The 25,979-nt window shown below is 38.2% G+C and overlaps 1 protein-coding gene across 1 annotated transcript in view; it reads left to right on the top strand.

The window, feature by feature from the left end:
• The window catches only part of SNRK (SNF related kinase), a 39,490-nt gene extending 14,398 nt beyond the window's left edge, over positions 1–25,092 (top strand). The window contains exons 4-7 of the mRNA XM_062509029.1: positions 12,521–12,662; positions 15,587–15,799; positions 16,855–16,989; positions 21,365–25,092. Of these exons, the coding sequence (XP_062365013.1) occupies positions 12,521–12,662; positions 15,587–15,799; positions 16,855–16,989; positions 21,365–22,583 (1,709 nt within the window). The 3' untranslated portion in view covers positions 22,584–25,092. The remainder of the gene's footprint in view (positions 1–12,520; positions 12,663–15,586; positions 15,800–16,854; positions 16,990–21,364) is intronic.
• Positions 25,093–25,979: the final 887 nt, after the last annotated feature.

Here is a 25,979-nt window from a genome sequence, read left to right as displayed (position 1 = left end):
TAAATATACCTCAGTGGTTAGTTTTTGCTTACTTATTCCCCAATATGCTGTCTCAGCTACTGGATACTTAAAACCTCTATCCTAGCTGAGCAATTGCAGTGATTGTATCCTAACATTTTAGTGGTATATTTTTCATCATTTTGTCATGCACCTCAAGATCTCTCTGAAGTACTGTCAGTTACCAGAGTAAAAATACCAAAATTTACTATAAGATTCCAATGAGATGATAACATTGCAGGGTCTGGATTTTCCTTTCCCAACTGTGGGTAAAAAGGTAAGATACTCTATAAAGTTTTTCTAAATATGATTTATGTGTTTTAAATACAAAGGGAGGGGGGGAGTGGAAATAGGGCCTTTTTTAAAGCCCTCTTTCCCCCAGAGAAATCTTAAATGTTAGTTTAGGAAATCTGTCACTAAAAATGTAATTATGTAATTGAGAAATCAGCTTCTGCAAACCTTTCTTAAATTTGAAAGAAACTTTAATGCTAGGACGAGGTTGTACTTGTGGACTAGGAGTACGTATAAACTCCGAAGTAGAAATTATCTAGAAAGAAAGTTAATCAGTTACATTGTGATGAGAGTAATGTGCAAGGTGTGTATGTGTAGCTTGAAGTAGTGGTGGAGTGCTGTGAACTCGTTCAGCTGTTGGCTGAATGGGGCTATTAATATTGCAATAATAGTGACTGACAATGCAAAGATTCTCCCACCATTAGGATGAAATTACATTACAGCTGAGCCCATCTAAAAACTTGCTCCTTAGTGAAAAGGAGGTCATTCTTTCCCCAGTGCAATTACATGGTCATGCCCCCTTGTGAACATCTGACCACTTGAAATCCAACTCAGTTTATTAAAATGACAAATTGAAATGGATTCCCCTGCTTACACTCTGTGCATATTAAGGTACCTTTGCATTCATTGTGTTTTTAAAACCCCACACTTGCTTTTATTTATGCAAATGTTTTGCAAAAATTATTGGAAGGAAAATTGATCAGTGACTGGGGTTTTTTGGTGAAAGAGTTTGCTGCAACGTGGCTTTTTGGATCTCTTATGAATAATATTAGAATGAGTATATATAGGAAGATAAGTTACATTTTCTTTCAACAAACAACTGAAATATTTAGGGCAAATCTTTATTAAGTTATATGTTTAATAAAGATAATAGAAAAGCTTGCTTTACGAAAACAACTGTTTCAGCTAGTTGAGGGAATAATCTGCCCTTTGTGATGTCACTTGAAAGTTTGCACACTTGAAAAGAGCCTAGCTAATTTATGTCTCTCATTTCCTTTTGTGTTTAAAGCTGTAGTTATAATGATGCAAGAGGAATATTGGGCAATGATCGTACGTTCCCAGGGCTTTTCAAAAAGCTGAGTGAGTTAGATAATGAGAAGTTCTGTTGCTTGTAATTTCCCATGGTTTTTTCATACTTAATTAAAATCTGTTCCAATCAGAGAAAACTGAGAGGACTGTTGTTGGACATAAAGTTCATTTCCTAAATCAAATGGATGTGCTACTTTAGATCAGACATCTGTCTAGAGCAGTGGTGTGATACTGTGAGCTGCATCAGTATTTAAAAGTTGATAACTACAGATGAGAAAGAACAGTGTGCTTCCAGTAGTACTCTTCATTTTGCTCTACCAGCATCTACAGAAATTGGATTATTAAATAAATAGAAATTGCCTCCTTCCTAGGTGATACAATTTATTTGGAATTTTTCAGATTAGTTGATTCTTTAGGAGGAGAGCAGGTTCTATTAACTACTTGGCATCTCTACAAAGTGTTAAGTGCTGTGTAGGCTACAGGAATGCTGGAAGACAGACACTTGTGATAGGTTCATATTATTGTAGTTGCGTATTTTGCAAATGCATGGAAACATTTGCAAAGTAAATTCATTCTTCTAGGAATGAAAAATGGGCAAATTCATATTGTAGCATTGGGATTTTGTATATTTAGCACAGTTGAGCACTGGCCTTTAGAAAAGTACTGTAATAAAAATATAAATAACATTGTAGTTACCATCACAGTTACTTAGCATTGGAGTCTGTCATCACAGCAACACAAAGAGAATGGTGGCAAGATGTTCCTCATAAAAGATATGATGAACAGGAATACTGTGGTTGCTGTAGCTCAGTGCTACTCAACTGGCACTTTGTAGTCCAAATCCAACTTGCTGCTGCCCTGGAAGTTGCAGGTAACTTCTTCTGCTTTAGTAGCTAGATACAGGCTTGCACAACTCAGACCTGGATATCTTCTGTCAGTATGGTAAAACTGTGAATTTATTACCTATGTATTCATGTTTTTGATTACAGAAGGAGACAAGACTGTTATACATATACACTGCTTTCTTGAGATGATGATGCACTGCCTTTAGATCCACTTTGTGTCTGTTGGAATGAGCACAAATTGTTTTGTTTTCTTTTTGCATCAAGCATTTGTAAGGGGTTTTTACTTGAATATAGTGTTGCCGGAGTGTGCTTAGTGTTTCAGAGCTTCAGCCATGATCACAGGGTGCTTGAGCATAGCCAGCTAGCCCAAATGACCCTGCCTGGCCTGTATGGAGCTAGTTTGGATGTTCCTGGGTGTGTGCAACACTTTATTCTCAAACTGAATGACTAATGTAAACCTGTGCCGAATGGCTATATACAGTAGACTTTTGCACTAAAAAAATACTGAATATAAGATTTGACTGACTGGTGTTTAAAAAAAGCAAGCTTGTAAGATACTTGCAGATCATAAACAATATTGAATAATTGAGCATACCTAGCAGTATTTTGGAGTTTCAGTATGCTCAAAATCATGTTATGGCCAAGTTCTCAGAAATGAGAAACATTTCTCTGCTTGTTTTGTTTTGAAAATCTCCCTTTTTATTGTTGTATTGCAACACTTCAGACCATTTATACTTAGATACATGATGGAATGAGCTTGAGGCTAGAAGGGTGCAGAAAGCTTCAAGTGTGATACCTAGCTGCTTCCAGTATAAGCTGTGCCTTCCCTTCTGTTTCGCTTGCCTCAGTGCAGAGCTACCCCTTCTCCTGTGCTGCACTCTGCTGCAGGGATGACCATTTGATGGACTGACTTTTGTCAGCTAACTTGACACAAAACTGTTAAAAAGCCAAAAACTGACGGAAAACCTGCTCTCTGCAGGCTTACTTCTGCCAGGTTAACAGAGCTATTTTTTCCCTTGGGATTGAGTGGAAGAGGTGGTGCATAGGAAGTGAAGGACTATGGAGCTTGGAGTAGAGTTCTGGGGGAGAGTGGTAGGACCCATTTCTAGAGTTAGCAAGTTTAGGTAATATCAGCTCTGTCCAGCTCACTTACCTTCACCTTCTGTTTAAGAGAAACTCCTTTTACTGAAATTCATCATCATTACCAGTGTATTTTTAGGAGAATTTGACACTCTAGTTCTTGGCTTCAAATGTTTTTTAAAGCAAAACAGAAGGAATTGATGAGTACCAGGTGTATTTCTGTCCTGCTGTCTTCTCTAGTGTACTGGTGTTAGTGGCCATGCTTTTCTGACTTCACCTTGTTGTGGTGTGGATCTCATGCTGCTGAAAAAACTGAGTCAAATCAGAAATTAACTTTTTATACTTTTTAGAAGGGGCAAGTAGAAGGAATTGGTTGTAGAACGCTTAGAAAGTCAGTCTTGAGGATAAGAAAGAATTTATGTTCTGTTGCAAATTGTATGAAAATAGTGAAGGGTTTTTTTATGAAATGGGAGTTTAGTTTTCATGCAGTATGCTATCCTTTGGTTCTTTTTTCCCCCCCCTCAATCTAATTACTGTACTGACAAGGAACTACTTTTAGTGCTTAAAATCAAGAATGTTATGTTGCAAGGATTGGAGCCTTATATTTGGAAGTGAAGCTTTGATGTGATGGGGCTGCAGTGAACAGTGGGAATCCATGATCCTGATAACTTCTCAGTAGATCTGAGCCAGCTAATATTTATGAAGTATAATTTATGTTCTGTTCTGTATTACTTTCTGCAAAAGTTTTCATGCATTCACCAGCAAACTGCTGGGTGAAGCAGAGGATAATTTATCCAAGTGAAACTACAGAGAAGAAGCTGTCAAGATAGGTTTCAGTTACTGCCATATTAGCTAAACTGTAATTTTAAATATAGGGATATAGTCATGTTGCTGTGTTCATGGGAGATCTGTTTTCATAGTATTTCAAGCTGCTGTTGTGAAGCAAGGTTTCATTATGATGAATACATCTCCTCAGCCAGGAAGCTTAATTTCATATATCTTTCATACAAGTACTCAGAATAATTATTTCCAGCACGTGGCTGACTAATTTGGCAACACAGATCTGGTGGGACTGAAATCAGTGGAATACTAACTATAAACCAAATGCCCGAGTTTTGCATTTATGTGTAAAGCTGTATTCAGATGTTAATTTTTTGTAAATAAAGTACAAATTATGCATTATGCAGCTAAATTGTGTAGGAAAAGATAACCCATCTGAAAACAAGAAGAGTTTTTAATATACCAGGAGCAAATTATCTTTCTATACCAAAAAAACCCCCAAAGTCATTGCAGTGAAACATGTACAATAGCTGTATGTGCTGTATAGACTTTGATATGTCCAATGATTTTGAGAACATATTTTAAAAAGAAGAAAACTTCCTTTTAACTAATTCGTTTGTCCTGGCTAATTATTTTCTGGAGTAGTAGTATTGGAATTCATGCAGAAAATGTTGGTTCAATTTGTTTTTTTAATAGAGATTCAGTAACTTTTTTTTGGCTGAACAACGGATGTCAAAGGAGATAGAATATATTTTCAAAAGCAGAACAGATGATTTGGAGTAAAACAGGCTATTTTTGAATAAAGGTAGTGGCATGTGTTCAGTAAGACCTTTCAGTGGTGGTCTTTTTTGTTAAAATACCATTACTGAAATTTGAGATGCATTAGTTAGTTAAAAAAAAAAGGGTAACTGTTTGTATTTTAGTGGTTTTACTCAACCAGCAAAGCCCATGCTGTTGACTTCAGGGAAAAATCATGGAGTCATAGAATGTTTTGAGCTGGAAGGAGCCTTAAAGACCATGTATTCCCAGCCTTTTGCTGTGGGCAGGGAGCCTCCCACTAGACCAGGTTGCTCAGGGGCCCACCCAACCTGGCCTTGAACACTGACAGTGAATGGGGCACCCGTAACTTCTCTGGGCAACCTGTACCTCACCACCTTGACAGTGAAGAATTTCTTCCTAGTATCCAATGTAAACTCACCCTCTCTCAGTTTAAAACCATCAGCCTTTGTCCTGTCACTCCATGCCTATGTGCAAAGTCCTTCTCCACCTCTTTTGTCTCCCCAGAACCTTCTCTTTTCCAGGTTGAACTACCCCAGCTCTCTCAGCCTATCTCCACAGGTGCTCCAGCCCTCTGATAATCTTCATGGCCTTCTCTGGACTTAGTGCAGCAGGTCCTTGTCCTCCTTATGTTGGGGCTTCCAGAGTACGAGTACTAGTTGCCAAACTGAATGAAAATAGGAATCACTTCTGAAGATAAGACTTAGTTACTGATGATCATGTCTTAGTCAAGTGAAATAACTTAGAACAGAGTTTCAACAGACAGATAAGCTAATTAGGGAAATTATTTGCTAAATGAAATTTGCTATTTATGCTTTTTTTTTTTTTTTTTGAGGGATGGGGAAAGGAAAAGATTTATCTTAATTCTCTTGACTGCTATGTGTACTAATAGTGATATTGATGGTACTTTTAGTGCTTTAAAACAAAGAAAAACCCCTGGTCTGCAGTTAGTTTAAAAATACTAGCCTTGATTGTGGATGTTTTCTTCCTCAGCCTTCAGCAAAGGAAAAATAAGTCCCATTTTACAAAGACAAAAAAAGTTGAGTTAACAGATGGTAGCATCTCTGAGAACTGGAGAGGTCAGTATACAAGTTTACTCAAAGCCTTTTTCATTAAAAATTAAAGAATGAAAGAATAGTTAAAACAGCTAAAAGTTGAGTATATATGAAAAAGTAATTGTTGTTCTTTACTCTTACACTTGAAATTTTATTGGTCCAGTTTGAGCATATTCCAGATTTGTCAGTAGTCCTTGCACATGGCAGTGTAAAAATATTTGTGATACATAGAAATGCTGAAATCTTTTAACACAATAATTCTCTACATTCTTGCTACTGACTTTTTTATGCAAGGGATGCAATTTTTTATGATTTTTCAGCTTATACAGGAGTGGAAATACTTCTCTTACTATCTTTTTGAAACACAAGTATATCAACAAGCACCATTCAGATGATTCAGTGGTATAATAACAGCTTTTATCTTTTGTATTGTTGTATTTAATGTTTTATCACTATTTTTAGTAGAAGTCTCATTTACTGCAGTGTTTCACCTGTCATGTGAATTTTTACTCTTAAATTGTATTTTGGTTCTTCAGACAATTGTGGGAAGCTGTGCTATGCATTTGAGTATTCATTCAGTTTCCCTCAGCCTTTTCTGTGAATGGGTTCTTGAATTCTAACTTGTAACAAGCACGCTTTCCACCTATCCTCGCGAGCCACCAGCCTGTACCAACTCCTGAATCCATCGTGGAAGGTTCCACCCTTCAATCCAAAGTAGTTCACAATGGGTTTTTTGTGTCTTGAGGTCAAAAGAGCAGTCTGCAGGTCTCCAGTTGCTCCCTAGCCCTGAACATGCCTAGAATGCAGAGATACTGATGATTTTACATAGATTTTTCCTATTTAACTCTGCATACAAGAACTGGGTATTGAAGTGCTGGTGTGTTGAATCTCTTCCAAGGCTTGTATTCCGAAGGTTTATGTGGATTGTTTCTTCATGACATCTGCTCTGAAGAGGTAGCAGCAGCAAGGGTAACATTCTTCAGTGGCTTAACACTGTGGTTAGAATATAATCCTGGAAATTTGGTTTCATTTCCACCCTTCATTTATCCACAGTCTGTTTGTTGATACCTGTGTAATGGAAAAATAAACATGTAAACAGTTCTCTCATCTCCATAAAAGTTAATTTCCTTCCTTTTAGCTTAAGTGGCTTCTAGTAGAAAATAACTATAATGTTCAGCTGTTATAGTAAATAATGTGAAGAGAAATTTATAAAACCTAGCTAAATTTACTAGGTATTGCAAGTAATTTTTAAAGAGACTTTCTGTAGAAACATACATCTTGCCAGCTGAGCAATATATACTCTAAGCTGTTGAGCAGTTCTAAATTTAAGTTAGGAGGAAAAAAAATCAACCCTTTTTCTATCAAGGTCTGAAATAAACAACTTCAGTAAGTAGACTCAATTTGTATCATGTATATAAATGCAAATGTGTCTATTCCAAAATTAGTATGGATTTTTAATTGCTTAAAATCACAAGTTTATATAACATATATAAAATGGAACAAATGTCTGACTTCTGAAGAACAGTAGAAATTTGACAGAATTTGAAGCTATAAGCATCCCGTGTGACTTAAGTTGTAACTTACTGAAATCCCAAGTACTTAATTTAGGAGTAAATCACTAATTCAGAAAGCAGTAAGTGACTAATGAAATGGTGAAGCAGATGAATATGGATATCTTTTGCGCAGTGTACAAACTTGAACGTGACAGATGTTTGACCACCCTGTGTTTAGGACAGGCCTAGCACAGACAGCTAATGTTGTAATTTGGTTTCTATGGCAGTGACTTCACATTATGTAAGGAAGTTGCATATACACAGTCCTGGTTGTCAATGTTCATGGTTCTTTCCTGATTATTTAATGGCTTAGAAAACAACAACAAAAAAATCTGTACTACAAATAGTTACTACTGCTTTTATTCTTATTTTGTTCTTATCATAGACATGACAGTTTTAAGTGACCCAATTTAAAGGCTAAATTGTATCTTGAGATCTTCATAGGACTTGTTTTTGGCTATAAAATAGAACTGTGCCTTCCTTTACTATACCAACTTGAAGTTTTGCAGATGATTAAGAATGCTAAATGCATGCAGCATGTTAGGCCTAATTTCTGCTTTTCCATCAGTTTTCTAAAGAGAGCAAATTAGATGACCCTTGAAGGACAGAAATAAGCAGTTTCCATAAAGCCTTCATCTGCTAATTGCTAGTTACTAAGAGTAGGAAAAAAACTGTGAAAAATAAATTCTTGTTTGAATCTGCATTTTAAAGGTGGTCTCTGTAACCCTTCTCATCCTTGTGTTTCTTCAATTAAGGGTCTGAAATCTAGAACTGGCACTGACACTGATTATGACAGGACAAAGCTCTGGTAATGAACACTGTCATGTGTGGCTTTGTGTATATTTTGGGGAAATAATAAAATTTGGAAAATATACATTATAATAAAGTTACCTCTGAGTATCCTTTACTAATTTCTCTAGTACAACCTTATTTTAAGATCCTGCATCTTTCAGCCAGATGACAGTGTTCTGGAATAGAAGAATTCTCCAAAATGAACTGTGATTATTATATTAAATGGGTGAACAACAAATGTATATTTAGAGAACAAAGCAGTGTATTTAAGTGATTTTGCTGTATATTTTCTGAATTTGACTGAAAAATATGCAGCTGTGTCAACAAGAGCCTCGGTTAAAGGTGGTGTTGCATCAGTCATCTGGTTGGTGGGCTTTAGTTGCATGAGGAGTTGCACACAATTGATGTGATCTGGTTAAACTGTGGCACAGAAAAGGGACAAGGAATCAACCCCTTGTTTGGAGAGTTTGAATATGAAGGGGCAGGACAAAACTCTTGAATGTGTTCCCTTAGTACACCTGCAGACATGCAAATGCTTGGCTCTGCTTCCAGAAATGAGAGGCTTGCTGTAATATGATATTGCAGAGCTTGTGAAGATGTTGCTAAGATGACATCTGTGTTGTGACATAATAAGGTCTGCAGTAAACCTCCCAGTGATTTTTTTGGTCTTAGATGTGGATTAGACTTTCTCAGACACACTATTATCTTGCTTCCTGGTTATTAGTAGGAATTTAAGTTTTGCTGAGGCTGCTCAGCTTTGTCCATGACAATACAAGCTGAGTCATTTTAGTCACCTTGGCTGTAGGTGCAATGGAGATGATCTTTTACAGCTGGAGCTATAAAAATAGGCTGAGAATAAAAGCCATGTAATTTTTTTCTGTCCACTCTTATTTCTTGGTCACATCAGAATAAACATCTGCTATGCCAGCAGGTAACAAAATACACGTTTGCCAGAAAAGTATAATAGGAGCTTTGCATGTCATATATAAGTGTGGTAAAGTGTGGTTGTTGCTGCTCTAGTGCTCTTCAGTGAGAGGCTAAAAATATCTACATAATATTGCCAAGGTTAAATGGTCTTAAGCACTATTTTTAGTATCTAAAGAAACCTTTTTCTGCATGCACATTATGCTATTTTATTGTATATTTTGTCCATTAACAGAATTCATTATATAATGAATTACAGTAGCAGTTCAGTGTATGATTTATATTTCATTATTAACCAGAGTTTTTAATCTATTTTCATACAGCTGTGTTAAAATTATTTCATCTTACTATTTGCAGTTCTTATCTGGAATGATCCATTAGTACAGAGTGCAAAATAGAGTAGCTAGTGAAAGAAAAAATACACAAAATTCTCTGTTATGTGCTGGCTAATCAGTAATTACTGTTTTATTTGTCAAAACATAAAAGGTTGATGTCTAATGGACACTGCATAATGGCAAGCAATAGTGGTTTGGGGGTTTACTTTGCATTTAGAGAGTCAGTTGGATTTTGCTTCTAAAAAGTGCTTTTTATTTTTTATTTTTATGAAGTAAATGTACATACATGTTTATCTAAATAACCTTTGGAAAAATAAAACAATACCTGTTATTACACATATCCTTTAAAATTGAAATACAGCGAAGTGTATGTATAGCCCAGAGAAGAAGTCATGTCTGTAAAATAGAAAAGGAATTAGGAGGCTACCTTGTAATGGAAAATACTTAAAGATATGTTCTGTATTTGCTCAGTGCAGTTGAAACCTCAAGGTCTGGTAGAGTTTCCTGTATATGGCAATTTCATGAAACTTTAATTCTTGTCTTACTTTGATTGCTGTCCTTTTCTCAGGACTGTGTATATATAAGCTTGATTTCTTACACTACTGTTCTTTTCTTTCTGTATAAACTTTTTATATGCTTATTTTTAACTAACAGTTTAATTAGATTGTTACCTTCCCCAGTATTTTTTCTCTTAGCTTAAATTTAGCCAGTATGTATTGCTTTATTATAGCAAATGTAATTTATATATAATAATGAATACAGTGTGGGCTCTTGTAAAATACTTCATGCTAAAAGGACACATGATGCATTCTATTCTGTTGTGGGGAAGTATTGAACAGAATACTAGGGTAGATCAAATCACAACATAGATCTTAGGCAAAGTTAAAAATCTAGGAAGGATATTGATAGCCAAAAAAAACATGACTAGTCATAGAAATGCATAAATTTTTTTATGCATCTTTTATGCTTGCAAAAACTTCATGTAATCTGTTGTGTGATGGGAGGTAGATAATATACCAAAACTTTTTGGTTCCTTTGAAACTAAGCAAGTAAGCAGAAAGACAACAAGTAACTTTACAAAATTAAAGGTGGACCTTTCCAGTGAAACTGCCTTCCTGTCTTGTGAGGGCTTTTAAAGTCCTGCATTCCTAAACATTGCCCTTCTGGCATCAAGCTGTTGAAGTATTAAAGCAGGTATTGAATCTGTAAACACGGTCATGGTCATGCTGAACTTGCAGGTATACATGATATTGGTGTACCAGCCTCAAAATGCTGAATACCTACAGGATTGAGGCCCTAGTGAGCATAGCAGAAATCCAGTAATTGTCTGAGTTTAATAGCATATACTTACTACAAATTAGAGCTCTAAAGAAAATTACCATGTAGTGTTTCTAGTCACCTGTCAGCTAAACCATAAGAAGAATAGGTCATAACTGGCAAAATGAGCAACTGTTCTAGGGATCAATCTGTATTATTTACTTTATTAAATAAAATTGTAGACATCTTTCAGCATGAAATGCACGTATTTTGAATGGGCCACAGAAAACAAGATGCAGATGAGTAGGTAACTTATGTGGATTCCTCTTGCAAGTCCTTCCAGGAAAAAGCTGGTGTGCTCTGTGTCCCAGGTCACTGCCAGCTGCTCTCCCCTCTTTCCTTGGCATGTGCCTGCCAATCATTTCTCAGCTGTTTGGTTTTACTGGGTACTGATCTGTAACATGTTAAGGGTTTAAGGCCAAAAATTGCTGTTGCAATTCCCAGAGCATGGAGTTGTAGCTGAAGTTTAAGATCATGGAGATTTTATTAAGCATATATTGGAGCAAGTTATTTATTTTTCTGAGTATGATGCATTTCTTAATATTTAAGTGACACTCATGAAATATTTTCTTTTAGGCAGGCTCTTAATAAAGATTTGAACTAAATATTAACTATTACACTAAGTAGAAACCAACTACAAGGCTTCATGCCCCAAAGTCCTTCTTTTTCATCTTTTGGTATGCCATTCCACTGGGGAACAAGAGAGTTGTTAAATGTTTATTCTACACAAGCAGGAATTAAAAGGAAAAAAGAAGACTCCCAGAGTGTAGTAGAAATCACTGTTAATTGTTATGTTTGGATATTAAAAAAACAAAACGGAACAGCAGCACCCAAATGCAGTACTCCACACTTTGTAGTATCATTGGTACCAAGAAGCTGGTTTTACATAAACTAATTTAGTTACTATTGGAAGTGCCGAATTTTAAAACAACACAACAGCACTGGAGGAAAAAGAGCAAAATCAGTCTTATTGAAATAAGTAACTCTTTGTCATTTCTTACATCATGGAGTAGGTGGGCGTTGGTCTCTTTTTCCAGGCAGCAACTGACAGAACAAGAGGACAGTCTTGAGCTGTTCCAAGGGAAATATAGGTTGGATGTTAGGAAAAACTTTTTTTTTTTCTTACTGAAAGAGTGATAAAGTACTGGAATCGTCTGCTTGGGAAGGTGGTGGAGTCACTGTCCCTGGATGTGTTTTAAAAAAGACTGGATGTGGCACTTGGTGCCATGGTTTAGTTGAGATGCTAAGACATGGCTTGGACTCGATGATCTCAAAGGTCTCTTCCAACCTAGTGGTTCTGTGATTCTGAGTAATATGTAAACAATAAAGAGAACAGTTTATGTGAGTCCTTCTGAAAGGAATGTGCTTGGAATTCAAATCTCTTGAATAACCTGTGCATACCTGTTATCAAAAGGGCAATGAATTCTTGCCTTCTAAGTGACCAGATTATTTTCAGCTTTATCTAACACTGCTGTCAGAAGTGTTAGTGCATCTCAAACTGTTATGCAATGAAGTAAATTGAAGTAACGAATTCTGGATTTTTTTCCCCCTTCAAAAACTGTAAAAGCTGTCAAGCAATGGAATTACTGTATTTTGTACTTCAATGGAATTACAAGTAATGCTCACAATGAAGAGTGCAATAATCACCCCAATATGCATTTTAAGAGTATTTCATGGGTTGGATGGTAATTATGTCTGTATCCTCAACAGTTTAGTTTTTTTAAATATGTCCTTTATATTTACAGATATATGGAGTTTGGGGGTCATCCTCTTCATGTTGGTCTGTGGTCAGCCACCATTCCAAGAAGCAAATGACAGTGAAACTCTGACTATGATAATGGACTGCAAATACACAGTGCCACCTCATGTGTCCAAAGAATGTAAAGAGTAAGTAGAGTATTAAAGAACTTGGAAGTATTCAGAGAAGTGGATTTTCATTACTCTTGGGAGTCCCTTATACTGTACTATCAGTGTGTAGGATATTCCTTGATACTCCTCCTTTTATGTCTCCCAGTTGTCATGCATTTTTTTAAAGAATTGAAGAAGTCGCTCAATACCGATTAGCTTTGGCCAACTCTTTTGCTGGACAAATTGCCACGTGGCGTTGAGATTATTCTGTCACAAGGGTTAGGAAGGTACTGCTGTTTATCAATTTCTGTCCAAACAACAAGTTACCAAAGCCTGTCACACAGCGAGTTTTTGCTCACCTCCTACTGAAATTGCAACTCCAAGTGGACATCCTAGGCTATCAAGGGAGAAAAATATTTGGTCTGGAAATACCATATCCACTTAGGAGTCATGATTCCTTTTGTTGTGTTTTTCTGCAGTGTTCACTGGAGCCTCTTCTGCAGTGTTCACTGGAGCCTCTTCTGCAGTGTTCACTGGAGCCTTTTTATTGATATGGGAAATACTGGAACATGTTTCCCTATTGATTAATGAACTTCGGGCCCTTAAATATATATCCCAGCTGCATCAATTAAACTATTTTAAAACTTTTGTCTGTGTCCTTGAATCTGCAGTAGAGTATCTTTTAATTCTCAATACAGAGAACCAGAAGCCTTTATAAATGCTTGGAAAATGCATTTGGTTCAATCAAAAGAATTAGAGCAGCATCTAGAATTCTGTTACTTGCCAAAGTATGAAATTTGTTGATGACCATTCCTTTCTTTACCTGTCATCTGTGCAGTCCAGGAGTCTAATGCATAACATGTTGAACAGCATCCTGTTGAACATCAGCAACAGTGTGGCCAGCAAGACCAGGACAGGGATCCCTTGTGCTCAGCACTGGTGAGGGCACATCCTGAGCCCTGTGTTCAGTTTTTGGGCTCTCAAGAAAGACATTGAGGTGACGGATTGTGTCCAGAGAAGGGCAGTGAAACTGGGGAGCAGCTGAGGGAGCTGGGGTTGTTTAGCCTGGAGGAGACTCAGGGGACACCTTACTGCTCTCTACAACCACCTGAAAAGAGGTTGTGGCCAGGTGGGGTTAGTCTCTTCTGCTAGGTAACAAGCGACAGGATGAGGAAATGACCTGAAGGTTAAGATTGGATATTAGGAAAAATTTCTTGTCAAGCCCTAGAACAGGCTACTCAGGGAAGTGGTAGAATCCCCATGCCTGGAGGTGATGATGATTCAAAACCAGTGTAGCTGTGGCACTTAAATGGTTTAGTGCTGAGCATGGTGGTGCTATTTGAGTGGTTGGACCCGATCTCTCAGTAGTCTTTTCCAACCTTAACGATTCTGTAATTCTGTGCCATAGCTGGTGTTCTTGTCTTGTCATTAGTGTTCAGCATCCTCCAGTAACATGGAAAAGCTGCTCTGAGCTTGAAGAGCTTCACATACAGGAAGAGGTTTAAGGTACAATACAGGAAGAGGTTTAAGAGGGAGGTCTTATCAGTGAATTGTATCAAATCTATCTCTAGAGATGCTGCATGCTGTGCTGAGGCAGGAAACATATTTTGCAGCCTTTTGCTTCATATACTTGGTAACATTGATTTGCTTACATATCCAGATCTGCTTTCTCTATATAAAACATGAACAATGTAAAGCCAGTTACCCAGGTCCTCTGTAGGTTAGGTTTTCTTAGGGAAAAGACTCTAGGAACACTGAAACTTCCTGCTTGGAGTGACAGCATTTGTGGTTAGAGATGCATAAACAATAAGCTTCAAGCAGGAGGCACGTGTACTGCATTTGTGCCATTTTACTACAGGTGTAGTTTAAAACAAAAGGTCATAAATTAAATATGGAGTTTGTTCTGTTTCTGTCATAATAACAAAAGCAAAGAAATTCAAGGCTCCTATGTCTCACCCTGCCTTTCCTCTCTGTAAGGGCAGAGACCACAGCTAATAAAAATAAATGTGACCTCTTTTTTTAGTGTAGGATTTCTTAAGAAGGGTGGATTAACCTCCACTTTTAAATCCATACGTCATCTCACACAGAAAAAAAACAAACAAAAATAAGATAAATTGTGATTACCTTTCTGCTTTGTGTGTGGCCTTGCAGTCAGAAGTTGCATGGCATAGTACAGTTAGTAGAAGAAAAAGCACTGTATGAGAACCGGAGAACATGTTGGAGCAATACAGTTTCATTGTAACCTTGGTAACATAACCATATATCCATATTTGTTGAACAAAGCCAAAAATACCTCCCCAAGAACTTTCCATGTACAGTAAGTGAACAGAGATATGCTGTGCTAATGAAGTCTTCTTTCTCTGTTTACTCGGGGAATTAATGAACTTTCTTTCCAGCATTTGTAAAATCTCAGTATCAGCTCATTAACAGATTTGTCACTGTATCATCCCAGACAGTGTATTGGTCTGTTTAGGTTTTTCTGTGTGGGTAGAACAAATCACATCTTCCTCAAGGATACTAAAGACTCAAATGTCTGATAATTACTTCAGAATAAAGTATTTCTGTTTATCTTGCTATTCCATATACTTGTTGACAGCAGCAATAGTAAAAAAAAAATCACATTTCTGTTATTTTACTGACAAGCTGATAGGCCACCTGTGACCTGTAGTTACCCTATAAAACCTACTAAAATCAAATAAATGAGAAAAATCTAATGGGTTATCTAAGTACAGTAAATGAAAACTGCAGTGTTTGATGTAGTTTTAATAAGTTGTTTGTTTCAGTTTAGCAGTATTTGTAATGTCTTTGAGACTAAACAGTTTCCCATCACATTGTTTACTGTGAGACTTCTGAAGATCTATGTAACCTGACAGCAGAAAATGTCTTCCTAGCATTGCTCTTACAACAGTTGCTTTTTAAAACACGTGTGTGCATTTTTGTTTAGATTTATTTTTTATTCACAGTCTAATTACACGGATGTTGCAGAGAGACCCGAAGCGAAGGGCATCTTTGGAAGAGATTGAAAATCATGCCTGGCTCCAAGGAGTTGATCCATCTCCTGCAACCAAGTATAATATTCCTCTGGTATCATACAAAAATCTGTCAGAGGAGGAGCACAACAGTATAATACAGCGCATGGTTCTTGGGGATATTGCAGACCGAGATACCATAGTGGAGTAAGTTGACAAAGTTCTAGATGCAGTTTGTTTTGTGCATCTCTCATTTTTGATTGAAGAACATCACGAGAACCTGAGCACTTCGGTGTTTAAATATCAGGCCATTCAGTTAATAAACAAAGTGTTACAGCCTTGCTCTGTGATAAGATATTGTGGGATCAGAAGTACTTAAGTATACCCAAATTTAGGGAAAACTTCAAGACAATGTGTTGGAACAGTGTTTAGATTCCTGCAGTAGTCATCTTGAGTAAATTTAAATGCTTTGGAATCCATGCTTGTTCTTCATCTCTCATGCATAATTGAAGGTGAAAAATTCCAGCATTTTTCCCTTATCACATTTCCAGCATACCTGAATCTTTGTTAATTTAGAATATTCTCCCCTTTATCTATGTAATGCATAATAGTCACTAAAGGAGCTTGCTGGAAAGTTACATAGATTCTTCTAATAGATTAAAACTGCCAAATTTCTAAAATATTCCCCACAATGAAAGAGGTCTTAAGTATTTTTTTTCCTTTTTTTAATGTTTAGCTGTAAAAAACTGTTGATGGGGAAGGGAAAGCAGCAGTCTCACTTCTTAAGCTGTATAACGGGCAGCCTTTCTGTTACAGTGTCTGAGTGATGCTTACTGGCTTATGAACTTATTTTTACTATAAAGTCAGTATAACATCCCTAAAATAATGAATGTTTTCTTCCATCTGTTGCATAACCAAATACTAGCACTTTGTGGTTGCATGTGCCAGTGGGAGAGTCCATCATTGATATAGAACATTAATAAAAAACAGTTATCATTTAAAGAACGTAAAATAAAAAATAATTTCTTACTTTTGCTGGATGATGTTATAAGGATGTCTCCTTTCAACTGTAGTTTAAATTGCTAGACTTGTTGGCTCTATTTTTAATAAAATTAAGGCATGCTCGTCAAAAGATCAGAAATGAGCAGTCCTGCTTTCAGGCACTCTTCCTGCTATGGGAAGCACAGCCAGCTGCAAGATGCATGTCCAATTCTTAGAAACCACTGATGGATGGGTTATTTCATGTTTTATGCTTTCCTCAGGGCATTGGAGACTAACAAATACAATCACATCACTGCTACTTACTTCTTACTAGCTGAAAGGATTCTGCGAGAAAAACAAGAGAAGGAAATTCAGACCAGATCTGCAAGTCCCAGCAACATCAAAGCTCAGTTCAGGTGAGAATTTAGGAATCTAAATGGCTGGGAGTGGTTCGGTTTTTGTGTTTGTTTTTTGAATTGTCTTGATGAGAATATTAAATTTCTCAAGTCCTGCTTTCTTGAAAACAGTAAAGTACTTACTCATTGCAAATTTTAAATGCCTTCAGAATGCTCTGAACACTTCTGACACTGTTCAGAAATCAGTTGCACATAATATTTTCAATTCCTACCCTTCTCAGGAAATGACAAGGCAATTTGAAGTCTGTTCCTAAAGGCAGGTTTTCACACCTCCTAGAAAAGGGCTTGTTCATTGACCTTCAGCTCCTCATACAAATTGTGTTATGTAATATCCCTGGAGAAAAATTAGTTGCATAATCCATAAACCTGCTGATATGGAATTAGTTATAAATAAAAAAAATCACTCTAAATTTGATCTGTAAGTTATGTTCTTTTTCATGTCAGTTTCTGTGCCTGTTGTCTAAGAAAAATTGTTGCATTTACCATTTCAATCAGTCACTTAAAGATATTTTAATTGATTGCTTCTGTTTGACAAAAACATGAATTTAAAAAACCTTATAGTAAAGGTCCCTGAGATTTTCCAAGCTTCAGCTTGTGACACAGTGAAACTAAAAGGGGGGAATTGAGCTTCTGGCATGTAGTTGGTAATGGTATGTTCAGGCAGTTTATTTGCTCTGCAGCCAGTTACCAAAGCATCCCACATTTTCAGTTACAGCAGAATATGCTTTAGAAAAACCAACCAACCAACCGAAAAAAGAAAACCAAAACCAAACCAACCAGCAAAACACCCAACCCAAAAGGCAAATAGTATCATTTCCACTTGCACACTGATAGTGGAGGATTCAAGTTTTGAGCAGTTATTTTTCTTAAACGCTGTGTTTTTTCTTTCCTGAGTTAAGTGTTAAACTGTCACTGGGGATCTGCTGATATTGGATAAAATATTCATTGGTGCAACTGTTCCAGTGAAGATGGAGGAGGTACTGGGGCATTTCCATTAACTTTCATCCTGTAACCTCCAGTCTTTTCAAAAGTTGCCTATTTAGGTAAAATATTGGTAACTGTTACTAGCAATAACAATTGTTAGTAGATAATTTATAAATGAGAAAAGAATACTAAATGTTTGTGCTGATATTTAGCATTTCTAACTCCAGCAAGACCTTCAGTGTTGTTTATCTGTATGATTTAGAGAAAAAGACAAAATGTTAATTCCAAAAGTTTCTCTTTGCAACTTTCATGAATGGTCATATGTGAACTCATTTAATAATGAATAAATGCTGGGATGTCCTTCTGGTGCATAGTTATAGTTTCCTTGGCCTAATTGATAAAAGTAAGGTACTACTACCTCAAAAGAAAAAATTGGACACTTGTTATAAATTAAGGGCATACACTTGGGAAAATAGGTTGAAGTCTCCATTGATTGTCACCTTGGATTTAGGCTTGAGATTTTACAGGCATCTCTTCTGAATACCATTATGTCTCCCTGAATTAGGAGTTGATGCTTCATGAATGTTACAGTGTTTTCAGTATCTTTGTCATCCCCAGGTGGGAATGCACCCTGCACTGTATACACCTAATGATCATTGACTCAGTGGTCACTGATGTAGGAAATTTTATCTTGGGTGGTTGAAGGTACTTCAGAAGTGTTACTGTTGCCAGGCATCTAAGGGTTGCCTGCAAAACCTAAATGGTCTGGAGCTTGGTGTTGGAGAGCTCCCCTCTCTTCAAGGGTGATACTGTAACTTTGACTCAGCAGTTCTCTCATGATGGATCATCTCCTCGTTTTTATGTCAGCTTCTTTGAAAAAAGAAATCCCATCAAATGTGCCTTATACTAAGTATTACTTATAAAAAAATTACTCTAGAGTAAAACCTGGAGTTGACCTTCAAATGGAAATTCTAAAACAATAAAGTTGGCTTTTGAATTGTTTGAGTTTTTTTCCTTAGTGTCAGTGTCACTCTCAGTAAAGAGCAGCTCTAGTTATATAAGAAGCTGGAACAAAAAGTTCAATTAATCTAAATTTCTATATGAATTTGTAAAGTGGGAGTAGCTGTAGCCTGCCCTACGAGTATGAATTTTCATAACAGGAACATCTGCATAAACTCAGGAACCCTTGCCCTTATGGTCCCAGTAGTTGTTCTTTGCCTCCATGATGGTTCTAAATTCCAGGTGTTTCTATAGAATGACCTTATGGAAAAGACAGCACAGTAGTGCATTTCTTTAATTTTGAGGCCTCAAAATATAAAAACAACAAAAAAAAACCCCCTTATTTGCAACCTTCTGGAGCTTTTTTTCTGTCCCTCTCTCCCCTCAGGCCCACTGGGAATAAAGGGAGAGGCAGAAGGAAAGGGAGGCAAACATGGGCTGCTATGAGAGATAAACATATTGTAGTGAGCAGGTTTATTGCCTGGCAACTACAGTACTGTAAGATACTATATTTGCTCTTCATTGTGACAACTACAGAACTCTTCCTATTTTTGCTGACAAACCAGTCTGTTCTTTTAACATGGCAAGTTCCTGAAATATTTAGGTCTTCATTTTCTGTCATGTTTGTAGTTACGCTTCTAGTGTATTTAAGTCCTGTTTGTTAATTACAGGCAATTGTGTTTAAAATACACAGCAGAGCACAAGTCATCAGCAAACTGGGTCGGTGTTTCCCAGCATTTCTAGAGACAACTGGGGCCGAAGTGAGGGGTGCCAGTGTCAAACCAAGGAAGATCACAGCCCAGGCTTCACTTCTTGTCTGTGCAGCTTAGCTCGGAGCTGCTGGTTGTGTTGCCTCTCTCCAGGCAGAAGTCCCCACTAGACAGAGGCTGGTGGAGGCCACCAGCAGCTCTCAGTGAGACAGGCAGGAGCCTGCATGGCTCCATGCAGGGAATGTACACACAGGCTTAGGCAGTGTGTGCACAGCCAGGCCCTGCTGTTAGAGGGTCCTGGGCTAGAGGTTGATGGCACTGTTGGTTGAGGAAAACCGACTCAAGTGCTTCAAAGCAAAGTCTGCAGCAAGGCTGGGTGAGTTTATTACTGGCTTTAGTGCAGCCTCCTCCTCAAAGTTTGTACAACTGGGGAGAGAGTTGTCAGGAGACAACCTGGTGTAGACCAGGTCCAGTATCTCACACTTCAGGGTCCTTTTCTAGGCAGTCTTCAGCAAGTGCAGTCCCACTGCAGCAAAGAGGTATCTGAGCCTTCCCTCTTCCTTCAGCTTTTGAACCCTGACATGGCAGAGAGCAGGAGACTGATGTGATTCTTGTGTCTTTGTATGCAGCCTGTCAGGCTACTGCAGCTTGTGGTGCAGTAGCCAGAGTATTTTTGTTTTGTAAAGTTAAGAAATTGGCAAACTTTTTAAAATGAAAGATTAGAAATGTGGGGCTTATGCTAAGCAAAGAAGTCGAAGAATTGTTCAGTGTTAATGTGTTGGTCTGTAGATGATGGTTTTGTGGATTAGGCTTTTAAAATAGAGAGAGTAAAGACTGACAGTCTTTGTTCTTAACAGATACTGTAATTTTCCAATAATGCACACAGAATAAATTAAGATTTAAAGTTAAATGCAAATCATTAGGGTGTAGCTTAAGATACTGGAGATAAGACATCAGCTGCCTACTTGTTAAACTGATGCACACTCATGTTACTTTAATTTTTATTTGAGCCAATGCTATTACACAGTTACACATTTTCAACTTAGATTTACAGTTTATTCAAGTGTCATATTCTTAAGCAGCTTGAGTTCTCAATTCATGCAGTTACATTATTCAAGATTCTCAGCTAAGGACAAATAAATATATGATCTATGTGTTTTAAAATTAAAGGGAACTTTGTAGAATAGAACTTGGTGAGAATGAGAGACTGTTTCATCTGACTCACCTTTTCAGTTTCACTCAGGTTAATTTTAAGCTAAATTTTATATTAAGAATACTGGGAGAAAAACCCCAGAAGCCTCAGATTAAAAGTAGTTTGCAATACTTATTGAACTTGCACTTGAATAGGCTTGTACCTTCTTCTAGGTACTGGTGGTTCTGTACCAATCTCAGATTATTTTTTTGAGACACAATTATTTCAAATTTTTTTATTGCTTAATTCACTTTCTGAGAGCAGTGAAATCTTAACTTTTGGTTTGACAGTAACCAACATAACTTCTGAACTCAGTTCTTGTATAGATGGTGCTCCTTTCAAATAGCAGCATTTCTAAACAAATGCACATTCTCTGAGAACACTTCCTCGTGCTCAGTCATTCAGTACTGTTATTTACAGACATGCCACTCAGGAGCCCAATTTGTGTGTCAGTACTTGTGCTTCTCTGGTGCAAATCTTACACTTCCTTGTAAGTTCTGAAACGCTTGCCATGATGTAACTTCCTGTTTATCTTTAATTTTTTATGCAGGCAGTCGTGGCCGACAAAAATTGATGTCCCCCAGGATCTGGAGGATGACCTTACAGCAACCCCTCTCTCCCATGCCACTGTTCCTCAGTCCTCACCAGCTCGCACGACTGAGAATGTTCTCAATGGGCACCGGAGCAAGGCCCTTGGGGATTCGGCAAAGAAGGAAGAGATCCCTGAACTGGCTGGGCCAGCACTTTCAGCAGTTCCATCAGTCAGCTTAAAACCCACTACAAGTGGCCGGAAGTGCTTGTTCAGAGTAGAAGAAGATGAAGAGGAGGATGAGGAAGATAAAAAACCTATTTCTCTTTCTACTCAAGTTGTTCTGCGGCGTAAGCCTTCAGTTACAAATCGTCTTACATCCAGAAAGAGTGCACCAGTCCTCAACCAGATCTTTGAGGAGGGTGAGTCAGACGACGAGTTTGACATGGATGAGAACTTGCCCCCAAAGCTCAGCAGGTTAAAGATGAACATCGCCTCGCCCAGCACTGTGCACAAACGCTACCACCGGAGGAAAAGCCAGGGACGGGGCTCCAGCTGCAGCAGCTCTGAAACCAGCGATGACGACTCGGAAAGTAGGAGGCGTCTGGACAAGGACAGTGGGTTTACTTATTCCTGGCACAGACGGGATAGTAGTGAAGGGCCGCCTGGCAGCCAGGGAGATGGTGGTGGACAAAGCAAACCAAGCAATGGAAACGGAGGGGTGGACAAAACGAGCCCAGGCGATAACAACAAAAGTGGGGGGAGTCCCTCTGGTAGCTCTGGCGGGAGCACCAACACCACCTCTGGTTCCACTCGGAGATGCGCTGGATCTGGAAACTCGATGCAGCTGTCATCCAGAAGTGCAGGGGAACTGGTTGAAAGCCTGAAGCTGATGAGCCTTTGCCTAGGTTCACAGATCCATGGCAGCACAAAATATATTATCGATCCTCAAAACAATCTGTCCTTTTCCAGTGTAAAAGTACAGGAGAAATCAACATGGAAAATGTGTATAAGCTCCAGCCGAAATGCAGACCAGGCTTCATCACTGGGCAGCCTAAAATTTTTTTCCGACCAAATGTCAGACACAACAAAAGAATTGGAACGGCTAAAGAACAGGAACTTGAAAAACAATGTGCTACAACTACCTCTCTGTGAAAAGATATCTGTGAATATTCAGCGGAACCCAAAGGAGGGGCTGCTGTGTACCTCCAGTCAAACCAGTTGTTGTCACGTCATTTGACAATGACCTGACTTGTACAGCTCGATCTGCTTGACGGCATCATCCTTCCTGGTCAGAGCTGTGAACACCTTGTCACAGACCCCCTTTTGTTGTCTTAAGATTTTAAGTGGGCTTCAAGCAGTTATTTATTATACTTTAATTTTGTGTTTGCTCGATGGTATGACAATGCATGGTCTTTGCATGCTGCTAGCAGATATTTTCCTTTTTCAACACAACAGAATATTTTATTGTGTAATTTTTACATTTATAATTTTACTATTGAAGATCTGGATTAAATGAAAATAAAGATCTGGATCCTAATGTAAATGAAGCACTTAGAAGTTTCATGTTCTGCACTTAAACTAGAGAGAGAAGCTTTTGTTTGCTTATGAAATGTTAATTCTTGTTCTGACCTTCTGTGAAAACTAAAATATGTGATATGTGGCATACTTCTATGTGTCTGAAACAGAACCAAAGCAATAATGTTTTGATGCTGAAAACTCTTCAGGGAGCTTTCAGATGTTCCAAGGCTTGTACAAAGCAAAGATGCACTGAAAATTAGTGATCTTAAAATACGATTTTAAACCCACACCTATTTGTCTTAAGCTATGATATGGATGAAGTTGTGGCTCAGAAATCAAACCGAAAAGATCTTGTTTTGCTAGAGGCAGTTTTCTTTAAAAAAAACAAAAACAAAACAAAAAAAAAAAAAAAACAAAAACAAGAGGCAAGTAGATTTGTAAGGCAGCTTTCTCCCATAGAAATATGTTAATATTACAAGCAGACAATCTTTTTTAATATAACAAAGGTAAATTATTAAATCTACTTCTGAGTTTTTACATGCTAACTGAAAATAAAGTATTTGTATGGATTACTTTTGCTAGTAGTATATCATGACACTTAGTATTTTAGGTTTTTACCTTGTTTTTACCTCTCTGCTGTTCTCTCCTCCCCTCCCCTTGCTGAGATTCCAGAAGGCAATAAGGGATGGAAAATGTTTAGGTAATTGGATTCACATTGAAATTATTGTCATTTACAGCTTTATTATTACTCTTTTTAAGACTTAAAAATTACCACTGTTCCCCACGTGTACACCACTTATTTTCCCTCAGTAATACACTTGCTCATAAAGTCCATTTAAAATAGCCTGTAGGAAAGTGTTTCTTTAACAGCTCTGGGCCTTCCTGTCAGGTTTTCTGTTGCCGTGGCAAGGTCTCGATTTAGAGTATTTCTGTACAAAAGGATACTTTTGACCAGATGAATTAACTTTGTGGAATTTTATTATCTAGAATAAAATATATTGCAGATTCCTAGTTTCGGGAAGGGCAAAAATGTTTTATTTTTTCATGCTGTGCACTGGGTCTTCTAAGCAATGCTAGTGAAACTGGGGGTACTATGTAGCAGCGCCCTGGGCAGACCCCGGGGGTCCCAGAGGAGTCTGACACTTGTAACACTTTCAGAATGGTCAATACCGGCGGTTTGTGTCGGCTGTGGAGGGAGCAGAGCACCAAAGAACGGCTGGGTCAGGATGGCCACAGCTCGCTCATGACAGCTCTTGTGATCCCTGCAAGGCTTCAGAGAGTCTGAAGTGCATGGGGTGTCCTTCCTGGCGAGCTGAGCCAAGGGTTCTGCTTCCGGAACAAGGCAAAGGAGAAGTGTTCTGCTTCTTTAAGTTTTAATCTCTAGTTGCAGTTTAGTTAAAAGCTACAAGCATAGATGTGTGGGTGAAGCCATAGGATGTAACTGCTTGATATTTTTGAGCAGGGATCTTACCAAGGGCCAGAAATGAGATGTGTGGTTCACAGACGGTGAGCATAACATCCACGCAGGAGACAAGTTTATAAAGGGCATTGGCAATAAACTTTATTTGTTGCAGCTTTTTTCCAAGTATTGTAAATACTCTTTCCTGATATGTACAGCCTTGGAATGGCACCTTTTAACTAACCCCAGGTGTATTTTGTTTCCAATGTTTTTATATACGACTGTATATATGGTGCTCACTTTAGAACAGCAGTGTTGACCATTTATGCTGCATAGTTGTATTATAGCCTTATAGTTGTGTGTGGCTGGTTGGACCTCTGGGTGTACAGATGTGTACAGATGTGTTAGTCTGAGTGCTGTCCTCTCCCCCTCTGTTGATAGGTGAATGATTGTGCATGTGGTGTACGTCGTGTTATGTCGTCATGTAAAAGGAAGGGCGAGAATAACCACTACATTAAGTTAATATTGGACCAAACTATTTAGAGCAAGTAAACAGTTTCTTGTACCCCTTAACGTGTCTCTAAGAGTTGCATATAGTTACAGTAGTGTATAAAGTAAATATTGTGGAAAAACAGTTAGTCTTGTATTTTTCTGTATGTGTGTATATAAAAATATATAAAAAATAATGTACCTCTAGCAACTTAATCTGTATTTAAGATGTGACAATCTTGACACAGAATTTTAAGAGTAGCAATCTAAATAAGCAGAACTAATGAACAGAAGTATAAAAATTTCTCACCAAGAACGAATCCATGTGTGTTAAGAGGGTACAGAAATATCCACTGATCTTATTGCTTCTGGCAATGTTTGGCTTTTTCATTGTACAATCATTCATGGTGTGCGACAGAAGTGGAAAATCCAGTTAATAAAAGTGATATCCTGACTGATGCATAACCGATGACTTGCATGTGGATGGGGTTTGTGTCTCCTGGCATTGGGTGTGTGAGGGCAGCAGACTCCAGGGCAGTCCCCGCACTGCAGCACCTGGGGAGAGCGAGAGGCCTTGCCTGGCAAGAGGCTGGCTTTGTGTGTGCATGGACATCCTGTTCTGAGCTTCCAGTTATTCTCCTGCAGTGATCAAATGTGTTCATTTGGACTTAACAGTTGTCACAGTCCTCCTCCACTGAGGTTTTTTTTTTCCTCAAGGCTGAGGGAGCTGTTCCTCAGGCAGAACTTCAGACCATTGTTCTTTATAATGTAAAGTGGGTAATAGTAAAAATAGGGGAGGGCATTAGTGCCAGCCACTTTTGCCCTACCAGCACGTGCTCCAGTGAGGTGCACAGCTGACTTCTGGCATCTTGTCCCTCGGAGGTGTCTGTTGGTGGCCTGTGGTTAGAGCAGCTCAGCACAAGCTGTGCTGCTGCAGTGATTTAACTCTCCTGGAGCACGAACTGTTACCCACCATGGTGGGTATGGACACAGGGGTCAAGGGCATGGAACAGGTTGTGTGAATACAAGCCATTAACCACTGCTTTTGGCCAGGGCACTTGGGCAGCTGCGACCTTTCTCCTTCTGAGGAGTTTCTCAGCTCTGGTCACTGCAAAACAGGGTGGAGGCAATAGCGACAAAGGAGTGGCCAAGGAATATGCAGGGCTGTGACTGTGACCAAGACAGGAAAGGCGTAACACATCTTGTAGTGCAAGGCCAAGCAGTAAC

This window comes from Cinclus cinclus, chromosome 1 (genome assembly GCF_963662255.1).
Source record: "Cinclus cinclus chromosome 1, bCinCin1.1, whole genome shotgun sequence".
In the NCBI taxonomy this organism is placed as follows: Eukaryota; Metazoa; Chordata; class Aves; order Passeriformes; family Cinclidae; genus Cinclus; species Cinclus cinclus.
The sequence above is the reverse complement of the archived record's forward strand: the minus strand, read 5'-3'. Positions and strand labels throughout refer to the sequence as shown.